General features: G+C 38.5%; 1 protein-coding gene across 2 annotated transcripts in view; it reads left to right on the top strand.

The window, feature by feature from the left end:
* Positions 1-19,116, top strand: part of MAMDC2 (MAM domain containing 2) — a 147,865-nt gene extending 128,749 nt beyond the window's left edge. For both annotated transcript variants that reach the window (XR_011531709.1, XM_070590444.1), the window contains exons 12-14: positions 10,160-10,419; positions 17,882-17,966; positions 18,107-19,116. Coding sequence is in view for 1 of the 2 variants with exons in the window: in XM_070590444.1 (XP_070446545.1) it covers positions 10,160-10,419; positions 17,882-17,966; positions 18,107-18,171 (410 nt within the window). In the remaining variant the exon portion in view is untranslated. The remainder of the gene's footprint in view (positions 1-10,159; positions 10,420-17,881; positions 17,967-18,106) is intronic.
* The last annotated feature ends 2,191 nt before the right edge of the window (positions 19,117-21,307 follow it).

Here is a 21,307-nt window from a genome sequence, read left to right as displayed (position 1 = left end):
GCCTGTTTTACCCCCCTTTGGCCCTGTTTCTTGAAATATCTGGTATTTGGATTCAATACTGGACATTGTGAATGAAAAATTATAGAATCCTTGGTGATGATGTTTTTTCCTCCAGAGAGGATTTAATGTATTTTCAAGTAGCCAACTAGAGTAGAGTGGGTCACCTCAGTCCAATCAGAACTGGGCTAACTGAAGGTGGTGTTGTAGTTCTGTTTTGCTGGGTCAACCTCTTGTTCTCCCTGACACCTAGGGAATATTCTCCAAGAATATATCCTGGGATTTTCTTAGGGTCTCTCCTCTCCTCTTTAGTATGTCCTAAACTTCAATTTTTGTCTCAACAGCTGGTGAGATTACTGGAAACTCTACTTTGTTTTGCATTTGGCTTCTTGGCTCTTAACCTCTGCAACTTAAGAATTTGGCTCATGCCTCTAGGGAAGATTGCCAGGTGATGGATTCACTATTCTATGCTTCTTTTTTCTCGCAAAACTTGGTTCTCAAGCCCTGACTGATTTGGGAGCTCTGAACTCCAGTTATTGTCTTCCCCAGCCAGTGAGATCTGTTGGTTTCTCTGCCTCTTGTTAGCTGCTCTCTGCTTAGCTTCTAAACAGAGTAGGCAAATGCCCCAAGGGGAAAAGCAGCTTGAAGAATGTTGAGCTCACTTCATTGACCTTTCCCTTTCCCTGGGATCTTGACCTCTTAAGTTCTTGCTGCTTGGGAAGCTCTCTGATAGCTTCAAAACAAGTGTTTTCTAGAAAAGATATATTTTACCCATTATTTGTCTGATTTTTCTCAGCAGGAGTGTAGGTCAGCTACAAATTACTCAACATAGCCAGAAGGAGACGTCCCTGGTATTTCATTCTTTAGCATCATTTATTTAAGAACATGATTATTACACTCAGAATTTGAAGGCATCTGCTCTTTTCTTCTGTACCATAAGCCAACCAGTCATAGTGTTTTGAATGAGATCTTTGTGTCTCTGGCCTCTCTCGACTGTATTATTTTATTGATGTTGCTGGCTGTTCTACTCAAGGTCTTGCTGTATCTGAGATTATGCTGTTGTATGGTGTTCTGTTCTTTGGCAAGGGGTAGTAGGAGGAGAGTATTAAAATTTACATTAATACTGCCTCTGGCTATAAACTGCCCAAGAGACAACGTAATTTTCTACTTCTTTCCCTTTATAGCACTCAATCTTTAGTAATAAATATTGGGGACAACTACGTAGTGATAAAATGCTGCAAACGTCTTTAATTATCATGGGAACCACTTGACAATCACCTCACATTTTTTTAAAAAGTGATTTATATAGTAAATGCATTATTGCTTAGATGTATTTCATGGAATTTCTCTTCAACGTGGGATATAGTCTGAAGTAATAAGAAGATTTTCATTGGCTCAATAAATTAATAACAGTTCATGGATTTATAGAATGCTGGAAGTAGACAGGATCTTATAGATCAGCCAAAGCAACATACACATTTTAAATATGAAAACACTGAAACTCATTCAAGGGAGTTTTAATTATTATCTGCTTGGATCCTGGGATAGCAACAGCAAACCTGTCTGTGATTAGCTGTATAATTTAAACAATAATGGAATTACTTCCCAAAAGAACTCTTATTGTCTACTTTATTGATTTATTGCTATTTTTGCATTTAGTCCTAACAATCTTTTCTGTCTCTCTTTTTCAAATACAAGCAGTAAAATAATGGCAGGAGGCATAAATGGAAGAACATCTTACCCTATACATTAGTAAAGTAATAGGCTCAAACTCAGAACCAGCAACATAGTATCTTTCTCCTTGATGACTGGAGGGTATTTGTTTGGCATGGGTGACAACAGAATTGTTTTTGAATGCAATGTGTTCTGGGACTTTCAGAGGATATACCTTATGTACTTGTAGACTGCATTCTACCTTTTCACTTCCCAACCTCAAAGCCTATCAATTTACACTTGGAAGAATAAACACAAGAAGAAAATAGAGGAGAGGCATACAAAGCTGCTTTATAGACAACTCCATTCGATGGTCAGTAAATATAGGCCCCATTCAATAAAAAGATAAGCTCAGAAAAGCACAATATTGAGATGCCAGTTTATCATGTGTCTATCAGAATCAGTACATCATCATACATAGCAATTCCAAGGGAGCTGTAGTTCCTGACTCACTAACGGGCAATGCAATAAACCTTTCCAATTCTAGAGTGTAGCATGGTATAGTCTAGTGGAAAGACTATGGGTGAACAGCAAGCTGACTTTGCCACTTGCTGCCTGCATAACCTGGGGTGTGGTCACATGACTTCTCTGAGCCTTTGTTTCCTCATGTGTAAAATAAAGATAACAGTGGATGTCCTGCTAATCTCTTAGGGATGCTATGATGATTAACTGAGATTATATTTATGAAGGCTTGATACTGTATAAGCTCCACTCAAATGCATGGTATTACTATTTTTACATTTAGTGAATCTTTTACGAAATCTAATGTTCATCTCTGGGATGCTTTCTTAGACTCATTGTTTTGTATCATTTGTGCTTTTACAAAGAGAAAATCATAGCCTATGACTACAAGTAAAGTGACCTAGTAGAAACCAGAAGGTTTGTAGACCTTATACCAATGGTTTCCCAACTACCATTGGGGAATTCTAGTGGTAAGTGGATGAATGTTTTTTAATTTGATAGTAATATCCATGTTTAAGAAAAGTACATAACCCGTACATCAAAATTGTTGTTTCACAGATTTATGGTTTGTTTTCTGTTTTCGTGCTAATAGGAAGTTTCCAATTTGAATAAATATATTTAAGTAATAATGGAATCTATTTAAAGAAAAATATTAAACAAATAATAGGGCAGGTAATATATGGACAGGCAAAAAATAATCATGAAGGAGGTATTTATATGACTAAAATTGGGAAGCATTTCCAATGTTTTAGTCAGTCATCTGGTACAAGAAGTCATTCTAGTAGAACAACAACAAAGACCAAAAAGAAAAAAGAAATCTAGCCCCACAATTTGGCTCCTTATTTAATAAAATAATAAAGCCATTTGTGATAGATGGGTCTTGACTTGCATCGAGATGGGATGGACTCCGCAGGGTTTGTCTGTCCATTTCCTGCCACCATCTACTTGAGTAGCTGTCTCCTGGCAGGATTAGAAAGTTTCCTGACACAGATGCTGTTTCTTTACAAGACAATAAAAACAAGTCGTAACAAAGCTCCCAGGGTTTTATTAGCTATTGAAATTTTATCAACATTTGTATGATGCCATACTGTCAGAGTTCTTTTTAAATAATCGTTTTAGTTGCCATAGAGTTTACAGGGGTTTTGGGGCCAAAAGATAGTAGATTAAATAAATCAACAGATAACCATCCAGTTGAATGAGAAAATGCCTTCAATTGTAACATTTCCTAGCTCACTGAATCCACCAGTGAATAGATTAAAAGTCACCCAGTCCTGTCTTTCTCCTCCCCCCAGCTGCATCCTAGAAAAGCAGCTATTCATCATTTTCTGAACAATTTCCAGAGAAAGAGACACCATCAATTTCTTTGTGGCACTGTTCAGTGTTTCAGCAAATCTTCTGTATTTCTGGCAATTAAATTCTCTTCCAACATGCTGAGTAAAGTTAGAAGTCTTCTTCGTTTCTAAGAACATGCCCTTCTGGTGTGATAGAAGTATCATTGATGCATTAAAATACCAAAGAATGAAATTTATTTATAAAATTGTGCCGTAGACAAAAGAAAATCAAAACTATATGTTGAATGTGTTATATAGCTGAAACTTAATAGCAGACTAATTGAAGTCTTTGTCTTTTAAGAATTTGGGTAGTTAATATCCAGATATGTAACAATGCTACTCAACAAATCTGTCCCCATCTGAGAAGTTAGCTCCAGATTATTGAAATCTCTGAAGTCTTTCACTCTTTCTTTCCATAATTTATCTTATTGCACTAGGTTCTGATCTTGCCAGATTCTACTTACACAGAGATGGCTTCTAAGACAAGCTGTTTAAAGAATTGTGGTAAAATACACATAACACAAAATTTGCCATTTTAACCATTTTTAAGCGCATAGTTCAGGGACATTGAATACATTCACATTGTTTTGCAGCATCACCACCATCCATCTCTCGAACTTTTTCATTTTCCCAGACTGAAACTCCATACCCATTAAATAATAACTCCTCATTTATGACAAGCTTTAAGAATCATTTAAAAGGTAGGGTAAAGAGCAATTTTAGAGAGGCACATTTAGCTCTCGTTCTTCCCAAAGCATTGATGTCTTTTTTCCCTGCTTGTTAAAAATCTTCCTCCAGCTTAATGAATGCAGCTAGCTGTTTGGTCTACACGGCCTCGTGCAGGAGACTCGGGCTCCCTCCCTGCCCTGGTGGAAGGGGGCTGCAAGACTGGAGGAACAGCTGCTTCACTGTTCCAAATTAGGAATATGGTGTATCTCAACACATCACAGTTGTTGTGCAAAGAACAGATGGGACCTGATCTCCCAGGAGATCCATCGGGGCCCTCGCCTTGAATGTTAAACAATGACCCACAGAGAGAAAGTGATTTGTTTTCTCCAGTTAATAATCCCTTGCACAGACTGGAGTCCTTCATGTGCAGGAACACATGAGCTAGTCTGAGGTTTCAGTGCTGGGACTTCCTGGCTCCTGTCCAGGGCTTTTGTCTGCTGAGACAGGCAGCATTTGGAGTTGTAACATGGCAAAGCTTCTCAACACACAGGGCTTTTCTCTGCTTTCCAAACACAGGTGAGGCAGATAGGCTTTCCATGAAGCTCTGATCTTTTCTGGGAAAAGGAAATGTCACTTCAAGTCAAAAAGAAAAATGTATTTGGAATCAAGAGGAATAATTGGTTTGTGCATCAAAAGGACAAATTCTGATCAATTGACAAATACATTAAAATTATTTGTAGGTGTTGGTCTAGATTGGTCTAAATTGGTACTGCTTTATAGAATATACATGGGTGCTTAAAACAGAAACTGTATCCCAAAGGATTTTTGGAAAGGCCAACATTACTCAAGAAAAGTAGGCTGGTATCAGTGCCCCAGAAAGGCACATTTGTACTTACATTCTTCTTGATATTACTCTCTCTTCCAAAAGCAGCACAATTACACAAGTCAAAAGCTTAGGAAATTTCTTTTCGTATTCCATGGTGCTAAACACAAAAATCTGGGAACCTTAGGTCATAGCTTCAGCTGATAACTGAGACCCAGAGGTGCAGGAGCTGAAAGCAGTACCAGAGTAATGTTTCACCCATTTGAGGCTAAGTGATTAGTGCATTGTACTCATGAAAGAAAGAATTCAGTTGGCTAATCCTGGAGGTGATTAAGGGTTTTCCTCTCTTTCAGGACCTCAGACTAACTGGTTGGAACTCATGTTGTGATCACTAGGAATGCACACTACCCCCAAATGAAAGACACTTCTCGGTCATCTCTCATGATGGTTCCTCTGCTTCCTCTCCATTCTGGAAAGACTATGTTTTAGGGCCCCACAGGTCTCTACTTCCCAGTTTCTCAGTGGCAGCATCTTTCAGAGGAGCATATTTTTCTCCTTTAATTGAGTGTTTCATCTTTAGCCAAGGTCCTTTACTTAGGGTTCACGTAGGCCTTTTGAGAGCCCCAAAGCCAGTACAAAAAATTATTTTTCTTTGATTTTGTTCTTGTTTCCTTCAGAGTTATTTTTTGGAGGAATTTTTTTTAAGTTAAACATGCATTAAGATATTGGATCAGTCCTCTGTGCCACTAACTTGCATATAGGATAGCACAGGATACCTTGGTCATGGTCATTTTTATGCTTTGACCTTATTTTCTGTGTAATTAAATTAAATACATCCTTCTATTAGGATTATGTGTATCTGTATTTGTTTACATCCAGCCTAGCTTAAGTTAGAAAATGCTGAAGGAAAGAGCAATAAAAGTTCCTTCCATTGCAGAAAGTGCAAAAATCCAGTGCTTCTTGTGTACCAATTTTCTTGCCAGTGAAAGAATGAAGGTAACAAAGTTAAAGAATTATCTTTTGTGTTTTCCATTCAAAAAACATATCAGATGGTGTGGAAGTAGTTTGAGAACATTTGCTTTGATAAGACTTTAATTTCATCAAAACCTGGATTTGTTCTAGTTTTGCTTTGGAGCATCCTACTCAAGTATGTGTCTTATTGCCAAGACCCTCACACAATTGGAGTGACTGTGGTGGAGCCATGTTCTCTGGAAATGGTCAGACTTGTTTGTGGCTTAGAGCTGTGGGAGAAAGCGCATCATTTGTTCATGCAGCAAGTATATACTGAGCATCTACTAAGTTCCAGGCACTGTTCTGAGACCTGGACACATAGCAGTGAACTGAACAAGGAAAATCTCTGCCTCTCTGTGTTCCAGAGGAGGGAGAAAGACAAACATAAAAAATAAGAAAATTATGTAGTATGTTAAGAGGCAATTAAATGTTATGGAAAATAATAATTAGGGTATAGGAGTGAGGAGTGCCAGAAGAAAGGGATTGAAATTTGAAATAGTGTAGTCAGAATGTGCCTAATAGGAAAGGTAATATCTGAGTGAAGACTTAAAGGATGTGAGAGAGTAAGACAAGAAATTATATAGGGAAAAAGCCATTCCAGGCAGCGGGATTAGTACATGCAAAGGTCCTGAGGTGGTAGCATACCTACCATATTGCAAGAGCAGCATAGAGGCCAGTGTGGCCAAGCAACACAAAGAGAGTAAGGAGAAAGGTAGTAGGAGTCAGAAACTTAAGAGAATGGGCAGGAGATTGGATAGGGCCCTCCAGACAATAGTAAGGACTTCAGCTTTTACTCTGAGTGAAATGCTGAGCCAACCAATGGAAGGTTTTGAACAGAGGAGGGGTAAGACTTAGCTTTTGTTTTACAAGGATAGCTATGGATACCATGTTGGGATTAGGTAGTAGGGGACAAGGATAGAAGCAGGCAGACTAGTTGGAAAGTGTTGCATTGATCCAAGTGAGAAATGATAGAGGCACAGACCAGGGGGTAGCAATGGAGGTGGTGGGAAGAGAAATGACTGGATTCTAGACATACTGTGAAGGTAGAGCCAACAGGCATTCCTGACAGGCTGGATGTGGAGAGTGAGAGGAGGTGAGGAGTGGGACGTGACTCTCAGGCTTTGGGCTTGGGCAACTAGAAGGGGCAGAGTGGGCTTTAGGGTGAGGTTGTTAGGAGTTAGATTCGAACATGTTCAGTTTGAGATGTCAGTTTGACAGTAAGTGGAGATGCCCATGAGGCAGTTTCAATAAACCAGTCTAGATTTCAGCAAGGAGGTTGGAAATTTAAATTTGAGAAATGACAACATATATAGCATTTAAAGCCATGAAACAAGATGAGATGACCAAGGGAGTAAGTGAGAACAGAGAAGTTCAGGATCTGGGCCTTGGAGCTCTCCAAGGTCAGAAGGTCAGAGAAGAGAGGGTGAATGAGCAAGGGAGCGACCAGTGAGATGGAAGAAACCAGGAGAGTACAGTGTCCTGCAAGGCAAGATAGGAAAGTACCTCTAGGAGGCGGGAGTGACATGCTGCATCCAGTGATAAGGTGGACAAAGATGACAAGGACCGAAAATTGTCCATTGGTTTTAGTAATGAGGTTGTCATTGGTGAGCACTCCAGAAACATGGACAGTATTTTTCCTAATATTTTAAAGCAGATCATGGGGATGACTGGTTGATGAAGGCCACAAACCTTGGCTCTGATGGCCCATTTTTCAGGGTGACAACTTTACTGAGTGAAACATGGGGAAGGGGTTGCACAGTGCATACAATTTGATCAGACCAAATTGGACAGGATTCTTTCTCCCACTCTTTCAATATCCTGTAGGACTTCTCAGGTCTGTGTTTGTGGAAATAGGGGAAAGGGAAAGAAGGAATGCCTTGAAGGAGAATAGACGGAGCTGCCAATCAATTCTGGTTGGGATTTCTCAAGCACTGTATTCTGGGAGGTGACTAAAGCTGGTTGATTAAACTTCAAACTATAAAGAAAGATGCCCTAGAAACCATTTCATTTGCATTATTTGGGATCTCTTTCTTTTTTGCCCCAAGTCAGCCATTAATTTCTGCATGAAATAATGAGTCATAACACTAAGTAAAGATTATTTTTTACATCATGTATGTAAAAAGATCAGTATTGGCAAAGAAGAAAATAAAATTGCATGCAAACATTTGTGCATATTTTTTTCTGGTGGAAGAAATATAAACTTTTCATCAAATGATCAAGTAAGAACTACTGATGTAGAGTACAGTGCCTTTTTAAAAAATGGGCTTTAGGAGCACAAGATTATATTACTGGTGCATTATTCTAGAAATTACTATTCATATATTGCCTTATTTCAGTGGCAAGGGATTGCTTTTTAATTCTCTGATTCCAGGCAGAAGCAGGATTAGTCTGCAGGTAAATAAAGTAGTGGTGTGCTGGCGCTAGTTTCCACTGGGTCCCAAGAGTCAATTGTCTGACTTCTGTCGATAAGTCCAAAAGACTGAACACTGGTAGTTTGCAATGGGCCATGATGGAAGTATTTACACCACAAAAATGAGCCATAGCTACAATCAGGCCCCACCTCTCCAAAATAGAGCCAGTTGGTATTAAACAATTATCATTAAATTAAAAAGCAAACTAAACTTAGGAAAGGAAAATGGAAATGTAAAGTCTTATATACTATATATCATATAGTATATGATATATATTGTACATAATATACAAAATATCATATATAATTATATCAAATGTTACATAAATATGTCTTCAAGGCTAAAAGAAATGTCACAAAAATTTTTGGGAAAGAGGGCAGGACAGGAAACTAATGTTTGAATATGTGTTAACATGTGTGCCATATGCCCACATGTATTTAATTCTCACAACTCTGTAGCACAGGTACTATTAACCCTTTTCCTTTTGTTTACAGTTTTATTGAAGAATAATTAACATACATCACTGTATAAGTTTAAGGCATTCAGCACGATGATTTGATTTCCATATATTGTGAAATGATTACCACAATAGGTTCAATTAACATCCATCTTCTCATATAGACACAATAAAAAGAGAAAAAAAGGAGAAGAATTTCCTCCTTGAGATAAGAACTCTTAGGATTTACTCTCCTAATAACTTTCCTACATATCGTACAGCAGTATGAACTATAGTCATCATGCTGTACATTACATCGCTAGTACTTATTTATCTTATAACTGGAAGTTTGTACCTTTTGATCACCTTCCAGTTCCTCCTTTCCCCACCCTCTGCCTCTGGTAACCACAAGTCTGATCTCTTTTTCTGTGAGTTTGTTTTTTCATTCTTTTTAGATTCCACATGTAAGTGAGCTCATACAGTAGTTGTCTTTCTCGGACTTCGTTCACTTAGCATAATGCCTTCAAGGTCCATCCATGTTGTTGCAAATGGTAGGATTTCCTCATTTTTTTATGGCTGAATAATATTCGGTTGTATATATATTTATACCACAGCTTTTTTATCCATTCATCCATCCACGGACACTTAGGTTGTTTCTGTGTCTTGAGTATTGTGAATAATGCTGCCATGAATGTGGGGTGCAGATGTCTTTTCAAGTTAGCGTTTTCATTTCCTTTGGATATATTCCCAGAAGTGGAATTGCTGGATCATATGGTAGTTCTATTTTTTATTTTTTTGAGGATCCTCCATACTGTTTCCCCTGGTGGCTGTACTATTAATTGTTATTTTTAAATAAGTACAGGTTCAGAGAGGATAATTCATTAGACCAGGATCACGCAGACTATATTAGAGCCAAGACTTGAACCCAGATCTATCCGACTACCAAATCTGTGCTCTCTCCCCTAAACCAGTGTCTGGAAGATCCCGAATATTGTCCGTGAATTAGTAGGATAAATTCTGATGTGTTAATCACCACGTCAGGGGCATAATACTAGTATGTTAATTAGCTCTTATATATTAAACTAAATTATTAAATGAAAAAAATGATTTTGATGATCTAAATTTTGTAGCATATTTATTGTCCTTGGATTATACATATTCTCCAAAATTATAAAATCCTTTATCAGTACTGTAGTAGAGTCACCCATTTACTGTAATTTGTTTCCAGGAACACTACTCAAAAGAGAAAGAAGACACTATAGTTTGTGTCCTTTTTAACAATGCCTGATTTTGCATTGCTCTCAAGGCTACTACATGTACATCGAGGCCTCACACATGGTGTATGGACAGAAAGCACAACTCGTGTCCTGGTCTCTGCGAGGAGTCACTGGAAAACACTGTTTGACGTTTTTCTACCACATGTATGGAGCAGGGACTGGCCTGCTGAGCGTTTATTTGAAAAAGGAAGGTGACAGTGGAGAGTCCCTCTTATGGAGAAGAAGAGGTGAGCAGAGCATTTCCTGGCTACGAGCGCTGGTTGAATACAGCTGTGACAGGCAACACCAGGTAAGACAAAAGAGCTAAGAATCAAGCGATGGAGATCGTTTCTATAAGCTTCTGAAGTTCTTTCGTTTTTTTGCTACCAGAGAGAATGTTTTGTTCTTTTCCAGGGTCATAGATAAAGGCAGTACTTGTTTAAGAGTAAACATAATTAGTCTATATTGATTAAATCTAAGCAGGGAATGGGAAATTAGGCAGAGAGAAAAAGCTTTGGGTATTTATGCATAAAGTGATTTTTGCAATTCAGTGATGAAAGTGTATCTATTTTTGTCTTGGTACATTATGAGTGTCAAGTATATTCTATGCGTCCTGCAGATCTCCAAAACAGAGTCTCCCTTTCTTCTAAACATGGTTGTTGCAGCTATGTCTTTCACTCATCATCACTCACATGCAAGGGCTTTTGTATAAGCCCCTATTTGACAGAGTATATGGTCCAGAGTAAATTTTTAAGCCTCTGGCTGCATTGATGTGGAAGAAACTGAGTCTTGATCCTAAGTCTTCCCTTGAGTCCTCTCATGTGCTGTAGAGACCTCCATCCTGCAGGGTCCCGATTATCAGGGAGTCTGAGCAGCCATAGGAAAGAGCCGTTTAAATTCCAGTTGGTGAGACTGAGCAGCCAATCTAGTCTAAAGATCAGCAGCAGCCTCTTGACAGCCACCGACTTCACCTGCCTGCCATGAGCCCATGCTCCAGAAAGCTCTGAGGAGATAACCTTCAGACCTCTGATTGTTTCTGAAATTGCTCTCTAGAATTCTCAGATGTGACCTTCAAGTAAAAGCGCCACTTCTTCCTCATGCTTGCATCTGGCTGATGAACCCCCTGGACCAGCACCACTCGGCTTTAACCACTGGCTGCTTGGTCTAAGCCCAAATCTTCCTGGGAGGAGGCATCCAAAATAAGACTTGATTTGACACCACCCCACAACCAAAATTAATTTTCTACAGATCTAAATGGGAAGGGATTGCAGAAGCTTAGGTGGCCAGGTGGCAGTGCCGTCTAGGGTGCTGCATGGGTAAGGAACAAATTACAGAGGGAAGATTTCCTTTTATCCAGGAATGGCCCATTGTCTCAGCATGGATAAAGCTGTCTAGAAATTTAGTAAAGAATGACAGATACCCCCAGGAATGATTCTGTTAGTGATTTAATGTCTGTTTACAGAAGGAGAGTGGATCACTTAGGAACTTACTAGTATAATTGATCATCATTCAGAGGGGTTGGATTAATTTTGTTAAGCTCTTAGGGAACTCATACTGATACCCTATTCAAATGTTCTCAAAGTGTAGTCCTGAGACCAACAGCAACACCCAAAATGCAAATTCACCTGAAATGAAATTTACCTGAAATGCACATTCTCAGACCCAGCCTCAGAACTACTGAACTGGAAACTCTGGGGTGGGGCCCAGCAATCTGTGTTTTAATAAGCCCTCCTGGTGATTCAGATGCACGCTAAAGATGGAGAATCTCTGTTCTAGACTAAATGAATCTAAGTCTCTCTGGTAAGGCCTGAGCATTGATGTTTTTTAAAACCCCTAAATGATACTGATGCCCAGATTTCTAGGATCTGAGTTTTGGGGAACAGGTGACTTCTCAGCTTCTAAGTCCAGGGGGTTGGGTATCTGGCCTTGCATGTACAGGCATACCTCATTTTATTGCACTTCTCTTTATTGTACTTCGCAGATATTGCATCTTTTTACAAATTGAAGGTTTGTGGCAACCCTGCATCAAGCACCATTGTTCCGACAGCAGTTGCTCACTTCAAGTCTCTGTATCACATTTTGGTAATTCTTGCAATATTTCAAACGTTTCCATTATTGTATTTGTTATGATGAGCTGTGATCAGAGCTTTGATGTTACTGTTGTAACTGTTTTGAGGTGCCACAAATTGCAAAATTCCATTTCAGACAGCGAGCTTAATAAATGTGTGTTCTGATTGCCCTGTTAACAAGCTGTTCCCCCATCTCTCTCCCTCTCCTCGGGGCCCCCTATTCCCTGAGACACAGAAGTATTGAAAATAGGCCAATTAGTAATCCTACTATGGCCTCTAAGTGTTCAGGTGAAAGGAAGAATCACGTCTCTCACTTTAAATCAAAAGCTAGAAATGATTAAGCTTGGTGAGGAAGGCATGTTGAAAGCCACGATAGGCAGAAGGCTAGGCCTTTTGTGCCAAACAGTTAGCCAAGTTGTGAATGCAAAGGGGAAGTTTTTGAAGGAAATTAAAAGTGCTACTCCAGTGAACACACAAATGACAAGAAAGCAAAATAGCCTTATTGCTCATATGGAGAAAGTTCCAGTGGTCTGGATAGATCAAACCAGCTGCAACATTTCCTTAAGCCAAAGGTTAATCCAGAGCAAGGCCATAATTCTTCAATTCTGTGAAGGCTGAGAGAGGTGAGGAAGCTTCAGAAGAAAAATTGGAAGCTAGCAGAGGTTGGTTCATGAGGTTTAAGGAAAGAAGTTATCTCAACAACAAAAGTGCCAGGTGAAGCAGCAAGTCCTGATGGAGAAGCTGCAGCAAGTTATCCAGATCTAGCTAAGATAATTAATGAAAGTGACTACACTAAACAACAGATTTTTAATGTAGATGAAATAGCCTTATAATGGTAGAAGATGCCAGCTAGGACTTTCATAGCTAGAGAGAAGTCAATGCCTGGCTTCAAACTTCAAAGGACAGGTTGACTTTCTTGTTAGGGGCTAATGCAACTGATGACTTTAAGCTGAAGCCAGTGCTCATTTACCACTCCAAAAATCCTAGGACCTTTAAGAAGTATGCTAAATCTACTCTGCCGATGCTCCATAAATGGAACAACAAAGCCTGGATGACAGCACGTCTGTTTACAGCGTGGTTTACTCACTATTTTAAGCCCACTGTTGAGTCCTACTGCTCAGAAGAAAAGATTTCTTTCAAAATATTACTGCTTATTGACAAGGCACCTGGTAACCCAAGAGCTCTGATGGAGATGTGCAATGAGATTAATGTTGTTTTCATGCCTGCTAACACAATATCCATTCTGCAGCTCATGGATCAAGGAGTCATTTTGACTTTCAAGTCTTATTATTTAAGAAATACATTCTGTAGGCTACAGCTGCTGTAGATAGTTATTCCTTTGATGGATATAGGCAAAGTAAATTGAAAACCTCCTAGAAAGGTTTCACCATTCTAGATGCTGTTAAGAACATCATGATTCATGGGAAGAGGTCAAAATATCAACATTAACAGGAGTTTGGAAGAAGTTGATTCCAACCCTCATGGATGACTTTCATGGGTTCAAGACTTTGGTGGAAAAGCTAACTGCAGATATGGTAGAAATAGCAAGAGAACTAAAATTAGAAGTGGAGCCTAAATTGCTGCAATTTCATGATAAAACTTTAACAGATGAGGAGTTGCTTCTTATGGATGAGCCAAAACACAGTAGTTTCTTGAAATGGATTCTACTCCTAGTGAAGATTGTTGAAATGACACCAAATGATTTAGAATATGATGTAAACTTAGTTGATAAAAGCAGCGGCAGGGTTTGAGATGATTGACTCCAATTTTAAAAGAAGTTCTACTTTGGGTAAAATGCTGTCAAACAGCATTGCATGCTACAGAGAAATCGTTTGTGAAAGGAAGAGTCAATCAATGCAGGAAACTGCATTGTTGTCTTATTTTAAGAAATTGCCACAGCTACCCCAATCTTCAGCAACCACCACCCTGATCAATCAGCAGCCATCAACATCGAGGCAAGACGCTCCACCAGCAAAAAGATTATGACTCGCAAAAGGCTCAGATGATGGTTAGATTTTTAGCCATAAAGTGTTTTTTAATTAAGTTATGTACGTTGTTTTTTAAGACATAATGCTACTGCACACTTAATAGACTACAGTATAGTGTAAATTTCACTTTTATATGCACTGGGAAACCCAAAAATTCATGTGACTCTCTTTGTTGCAGTAGTCTGGAACTAAACCCGCAATATCTTGGAGGTATGCCTGGGTGGCTGGTGGTTTGAAATGTTTTTCAAGCACAAAGTAGTTCATCTGGGGTGGCATCTTGGGGTGTTCAAGTTCAAAGGGTGCAGAATGGCCTGAGAAATTTTTAGCTCACAATGTGGAAAGACTCCAGACCATTCCCTTTGGCTTCGAGTAGAACAGATATGAATCTGCCATGAGAAAGTTTCTTCTGGGTTTAGTGAGTCCCTGAGGAATCCTAAATGACTGTCTGGAGACCGGGCTGAACTACTTTCTCCAAAACATACTAGTGTCTAATAAAACACAGATACGCCCATGTGCAAATAGATTGGCCATCTTCTACATGCTAGGCACTTACATTGCTAAGAGCTGTACCTAAATTCTTCCAATTGATCTCATAGCTCCTCTTTACAGATGGGGAAAACTAAATGTCTAGCTGGTAAATGTCAGGGTGATAATTCAATCCCAGATCTGACTGTTTCCAAAGATTGGATCCCTAAGCCACTGTTCTACACTCCCTCCTACCATAGAAGTCCCCAAATACACTCATTCCTCTGGGTATCACGACCACTAGGTGATCTTGGAGAAATCTCATCCTCTCCTAGATTTTATACATTTTCAAAATGGGGCAATAATTCCTGCCATGCTGACATCACCAGAGTTAGAGTGAGGGTCAAATGAGATTATGTATATGAAAGGATTTTATGAACTTTAAAGTACCAAAATATAAAAAGATGTTATTGCTTCTATATTCCCTTCCGGATCTCTCTGGTCTCTCATTCATACCATGTCAGACCTGGTATTCTCAATAGCTACATCAGGCATCCAGACTGAGCTCCTGTAGTATGAGGTCAAAATATCTCATTTTAATAAATATTTATTGATCACTTGCTATTCTAAGTGCTAGGGATCCTGCAATGAGCATAACATATAAAGTTCCTACTCTTTTGGAGTTTACATTCTAGTGGAGGAGAAGTAGAAAATGTAAACCAGAAATATATAGTATAGCATCAGGCAATAATTAGTGCTATGAAAAAGAACAAGTCAAGCTGATCAGGTAATGAGGTCAAAGAAATATCAGGGCATAATCATGAAAGGCTTTCAACGATGTGGTAGACTTTGAAATTTATTCCAAAAGCAAAGAGAAACGATCAAATGGCTTTAAGGTAATATGATCTGATTTACATTTTAAAACAATCGCTCCAGCGACTGCCTGGAGAGTAGACGGTAGGGCAGCAAGGAGACTTTGGGGGTTACTGCAGTAATCCTGGCAAGAGGAGTGGTGGCTCAGGCTATGCGACCGAGGCGAGAGTCATCAGAAGCCCACAGAACTTCCTTATGGGTGGAATGTGGGGTTTGAGAGAAAGAGAGGGGTCAAGATGATTCCAAAGTTTTGGGCCTGAGCAACTGCTGGAATGGAGTTGCCAGTTATTGAGGTGAGGAATACTTTAGCTGGCGCAGATCTGGAGGAATGAGGACAGTGTGTGCAGGAGGAAAATTAACAGGTGGATTTTGTTTGGACTTGCTAATTTTTTGATGTCTACTAGACATCCAAGTGGGCCTGTCAAGTGAACAGCAGATGAGACTGGAGTTCAGGGAAAAGAACAGAGCTAGAGAAGTAAATGTGTACATCATCAGTGGGGGTGGGCAGGTGTGGATGATTTTTAGAATGCTATACTACTGCTGCCATTTGAAACATCCTACACGGGAAATATGTGAGTGGCCTCCTGATGACATTCCAATCATCAGATTATCCTTGTAGAAGAAATGCACCAAGTGGCAAAGTTTTAATCACGCTCCTTCTTAAGGGATTGATTAAAGTACTAAGCAGAACCTGACTCATGATTGATCAAAAACACAAAATGATTTTATTTCCGTTGGGTTCTTTGCTTACCTTTCCTCTGCTCTCAGGTATTTTCCTCCCTGGTTTCTTATATTTTGATGCCATTGAAACAAAGAGTTAGACAGATTCTTAGCTCACTGAAATATTTGCATCATTCATTTTGTTCGTTATACTGTCTAACATTTACTAGGGATTATTATGTGCTGGGTACTTAGCTAAGACCAGGTCTCTGAATTTTCTTGCTCATGATGCCCTTAGTCTCAGTGGATTTTTCCTGGTGCCCCCAGACCAAAAGAAATACTGAACAGTTCCATTTATTAAGTAGATGGGTCCAAACAGCTTAATAAGTATTTATGTCCTAATGACTTAGTAGCCATTTGAAAAAATAATACACTTAAATTGAAAGAAAAAATAACATTTTTATCTAATTCTTAAACAACCACAATTTACTAATAGAATGTGTATCTGTAATACAAGGGGAAAATCATAATGCTATAGAATGGTTATCATTCAGGTATTAAGGAAATTCAAAGGAGAAAGTTGTATGAAATCAAGTGTTTGGCCCAACCACAAACTATTCAGAATATAATTCCATCAGGGCCAATCTATTATGCTTCTATTGCAGACTTGGAGGCCAAAAAATAGATTGTATTGTCCACAAAACCAAAATGCTTTATTAACTGCACTCATATATCCTCCTATCTAGATGCATTAGGACGGTTATTTTTCTCTTCTTGCTACTTATTTGGATTCTTGTTTAGGATTGTGTCCTTTGAATTTTTATTAAGGTTTTTTTTTTGCCACATTTCTGTCATTAAAGCTTCTCTGAGTCATTAATTTCAAGATAGTTTCATATGCTTATTAATTATCCAGTTTATGTTCTTCGATTTAATTTAAATCGTAAACTAGTCCAATGGGGAGTCATTTGCTCATAAAATGAGTAGAGCAAATGTGTTTTCTGGACAATTTTCATTACCCACAAGCCTCCCTGGAGTATTCAGTCGTTTATTAACCATTATTGGGGCAGCCTTGGAGCTGGGAATGTAATCTGTTTTCCCTAGAACCTGAATATTTGGTAGTTGTTTTCTTCTCACAATCTAAAGTCATGAAACTGGTTCCCTCTTCTTCCTGGCCTGTGTCTTGGATGTTATGGTATTTAATACGATAAGTGAGCCATTGTCTTTTTGGTAAATTTAATTATTATGCTTTGCTGTTCATACATGGGTCTCATCAGTCATAGTAAATTCTTCCACCTAGTACCAGTATCAAAGGCAGATTTATGGAGAACCTAAGGAAGCTTAAGCTTCTGGGCCCATCACTTTCGTAGGCCCTATGAGTGCTGGGAGTAGAATGTTCTAGGTAGGGAGGGGAAAACAGGTTGCCACCTCTAGGAAGCATCTCTAGCTGAGCATTTCTGTGCAATTGCCTAAAGAGATCTCAGAAGAAGGGGGCCTGAGTGTCCAAGGCTCTAGTAATTTGTTGTGAATTTTCTTTAAATTCCAAATAAGTATTCTCTTTTGTACCTAAATTTGAATTTATGATTTTGTATTCGTTTCCTTAAAAGGGGCCCCAAGAGCGATCTAAACTTCTAGACCCACACAGTTTGGATTTGCCCCTTACCAGCTTTGTTTTATCAGAATGACTCTATTTCTAAATTCAAACTTCATTATTTTTCAGATAATTTTTGAAGCCATTCGGGGAGTGTCAATAAGAAGTGATATTGCCATTGATGATATTAAATTTCAAGCAGGACCCTGTGCAGGTAACAACATTTTTCCTGATTGTATAAACTTGATGGAAAAGGGATTTTGCAATAGTCTCAAATCATAAGAATGCAAATTACACATTTTTATACACTAAAAATAGAGAAAACAATTATTGTCTATTTGTCTTTCCTGACAGAAATGGAAGATATAACTCAGCAATCATCAGGGTATTCTGAGGATTTAAATGAAATTGAGTATTAAAACGTGATCTGGATTGGATTAACTAAACAAAAGCCATACCTCTCTTCAATCAAAATGAAAAGAAAACAAATGAATACTGGACAGTCTTAACCATTTCATAAGTTATAAAATGACTTCAAGCACTCTTTCCATTACTTTTGCAAAAAATACTGACTCAGGGCTTTTTTTTTTTTTTTCTTTTTGCATATGACAACTGTTACTAGACGTACAGGCTGCTAGTTTTGCATAGATCATTCATCTTAATTTTGGTACCAGTTAAAAATACAAATGTACTATATTGTAGTCATTTGAAGTAGGCAAATAGACGGCACAATCAAAATGAGATGTGCTCACTTAAATCTGCATTCAGTGAATGTATTGGGAGGAGAATAGGTCTTGTGGGTTTCCTTTTGAAATTCAAGTATCGTAAGTATTTTTAAAGTAATAATGTGAGGTGTCATTCTGCAGAATGAATGCAGTTTTTCATGGTAACAAGTTAGTCTAAGAAAATGAAGTCTTATTTTCTGTATTTTATTCCTAGAAATGGAGTATTAATTTTTAAATATTTTTACCATATGTGATAACAAAGGATCATTCATGAATGTCCCAGGGTATGTCAGTATTAATTAATGCTGTATTACAAGACAATGCTACCTTCTTTTTTCTTCTTTGAACTACTTTTGAAAGTCACTATAAACACATGGATATAAATTGCACTCTTTTTTTGTACAGCAAGCTTGAAAATGTTTATGTACACACACCCAAAAATTTTTAGAATGTGTTAAAGAATTTTACTGATTTTTATAATAAATGTTTTGGTAAGGTTTTGAGTAATACGAATTCAAGCAGATATACTAAACTACTGCTTTTTATTTACATGTTTAGAAAATTGTATATACATGTTTGTATACCCAAACAGCTGTTATGAAATTATAAGATTACCTAATAAAAGGTAATTTGAAAATCTTTTCGCTGACAGTTAACTCATTTCTACATTATTTCTCTTTGTCAGAATATCTTCACTACATAACTGCAGATTATAATTTGAATCTCTGCTCTGCTACAACTGAATACTTCTTAAGCCTTTTATTAGTGACTATGTAAGCACTGCATACATTGATGCAGTAATTAATTTTTTTTTTCAGGGAGATTATCCCTGAGCTAACATCCACTGCCAATCCTCCTCTTTTTTTGCTGAGGAAGATTGGCCATGAGCTAACATCCATGCCCATCTTCCTCTACTTTATATGTGGGACACCTACCACAGCATGGCTTGCCAAGCGGTGCATAGGTCCGCACCTGGGATCTGAACTGGTGAACCCCGGGCCGCCAAAGCAGAGCACACAAACTTAACCGCTGTGCCACCAGGCCGGCCCCTGCAGTAATTAATTTTTAAAGAGTGTTTTATTTCATATAAACAATCTAAATTTTTCCTCAAATTTTATATTATTAGAATTTAAATTCTGTGAGGATAAGGATTCTTGCCTGTTTTGTTTACTTTGCTAGTCTCAGTACTCAGAAAAAATATCTGGTATATATTAGGTGCTCAACAAAGAAATACTTGTTGAATGAATGAATGAATTTAACCCTCCCAACATCCTCCAAGATGGAGATATTATCCCTTTTTACAGATAGGGAAAATGAGGCTCAGAAGAGTGAAAAAATTCTTAAGATTCCACAGCTGTTTTTTAATTTTATAGTCCGGGTCTGTCTGCCCCAAAGCCCATACCACTCACTGCTTTGTGCGGCCAAAATCCATTGTTCTCATGGAGTTGGGAGGTTTTCCCACCAAGAATGTCAGAACCCATAAATTAATCTGTAAAGAGCATTACACTTCCCTGAACACCACATTCTTTAGAAAACAAAAAACACTCAGCTATACAAAATAAACATCTGAGGTTTATGGGGAAAATAGACTTTTATAGAAAGCAAAATTTTGTGAATCAAATCCTTTCTACTCATAATGATTAATTACTCAGAGTGGGGAAATCCCTAGATGGAGTTGGGACATTGGGAAGGAAGATTTCAAGATGATGACCAATTCACCAGCATGCTAGACATGATAATCTCCTGACAGTATTATCCCTGTCCAGAGCTTAGTTATATTTGCTGAATAAAGAAATGAAGATTGTATCTCCAGGACCTAACACAGTATCTGGTACATAGTCAAGGGTTTATACCTCGTGGTGAATGAATGAAGTAATTCACCAGCCTCCTTGCTTATGGATTGCATAAATCCATGTTAATAATCATAGCGAACATTTATTGAATACTTACTATTTTCAGACATTGCTCAAAGAGATTTATATGAATTTTCTTATTTAATCCTGATAATAACCCATGAAGTAGATCCAATGATATTTCCCTTTTATAAATAAGGAAACTGAATCTCTCCAAGTTCAGGGGCTAGTATAGGGCTTGGGTTTGAACCTGGTCTGTTTCGCTGACAAACCTGTGTTCTAATCCTTATACGACTGCCTCCTGCACCTGCCTGCTCGCCTACCAACTCCACCCCAATACCAGTTTAAACTCTGCCAAAGGTTCCAAGTTTCCCTCCCTCGAGAGGATTTATTGGCTATCAAAATTGCCCCAAAGTTTGCCAAACCAGAAAGACTACTTGGGACACCAGCTTTGGGAACTGAGGGGGCGAAAGGTGGGGGTTTGGGGCTAGTTATTGACTTAGCAGAAAGGAAGGAGGTAATGATTACCAGTTGTTGCTAAGACACACTCTAAAGTTCATAGAGGAGAGGAGGTGGAAGGGGAGAGAGCGGATTAATTTACCCTCCCTCAATTATACTCCTTTGGCAAGATGTGCTGTTTGGATGCTTCTTTTCCTTTTCCAGGTTGCCCTTGGCATTCATTTAAACTGTGCTTCACCTGGATGAAATATGGAAGGATAGTAAGCACCATACAGTTTTCTCAAGTTTAGAAATGCCCTAGGGGAAGGCACGCTAATAGCGACTGCTTCACAACTTAAACCCAGTGTTTGCATTTATTCCAGTTCTTACCTAAACCCACAAGTGCTTCAGATAGAAACTACTTTTCACACAAATTGCCTTCTCTCCTATAATTTGCTGTCTAAGTTGGAGATTATTTATGGATAGAGGGGAGTGAAGGACAGGATACCAAGAAAATAGTGGCTCTGATGCAAGGTCTG

The sequence above is a fragment of the Equus przewalskii genome, chromosome 22 (assembly GCF_037783145.1).
Source record: "Equus przewalskii isolate Varuska chromosome 22, EquPr2, whole genome shotgun sequence".
In the NCBI taxonomy this organism is placed as follows: Eukaryota; Metazoa; Chordata; class Mammalia; order Perissodactyla; family Equidae; genus Equus; species Equus przewalskii.
This window is presented reverse-complemented; position numbering and strand designations above follow the sequence as displayed.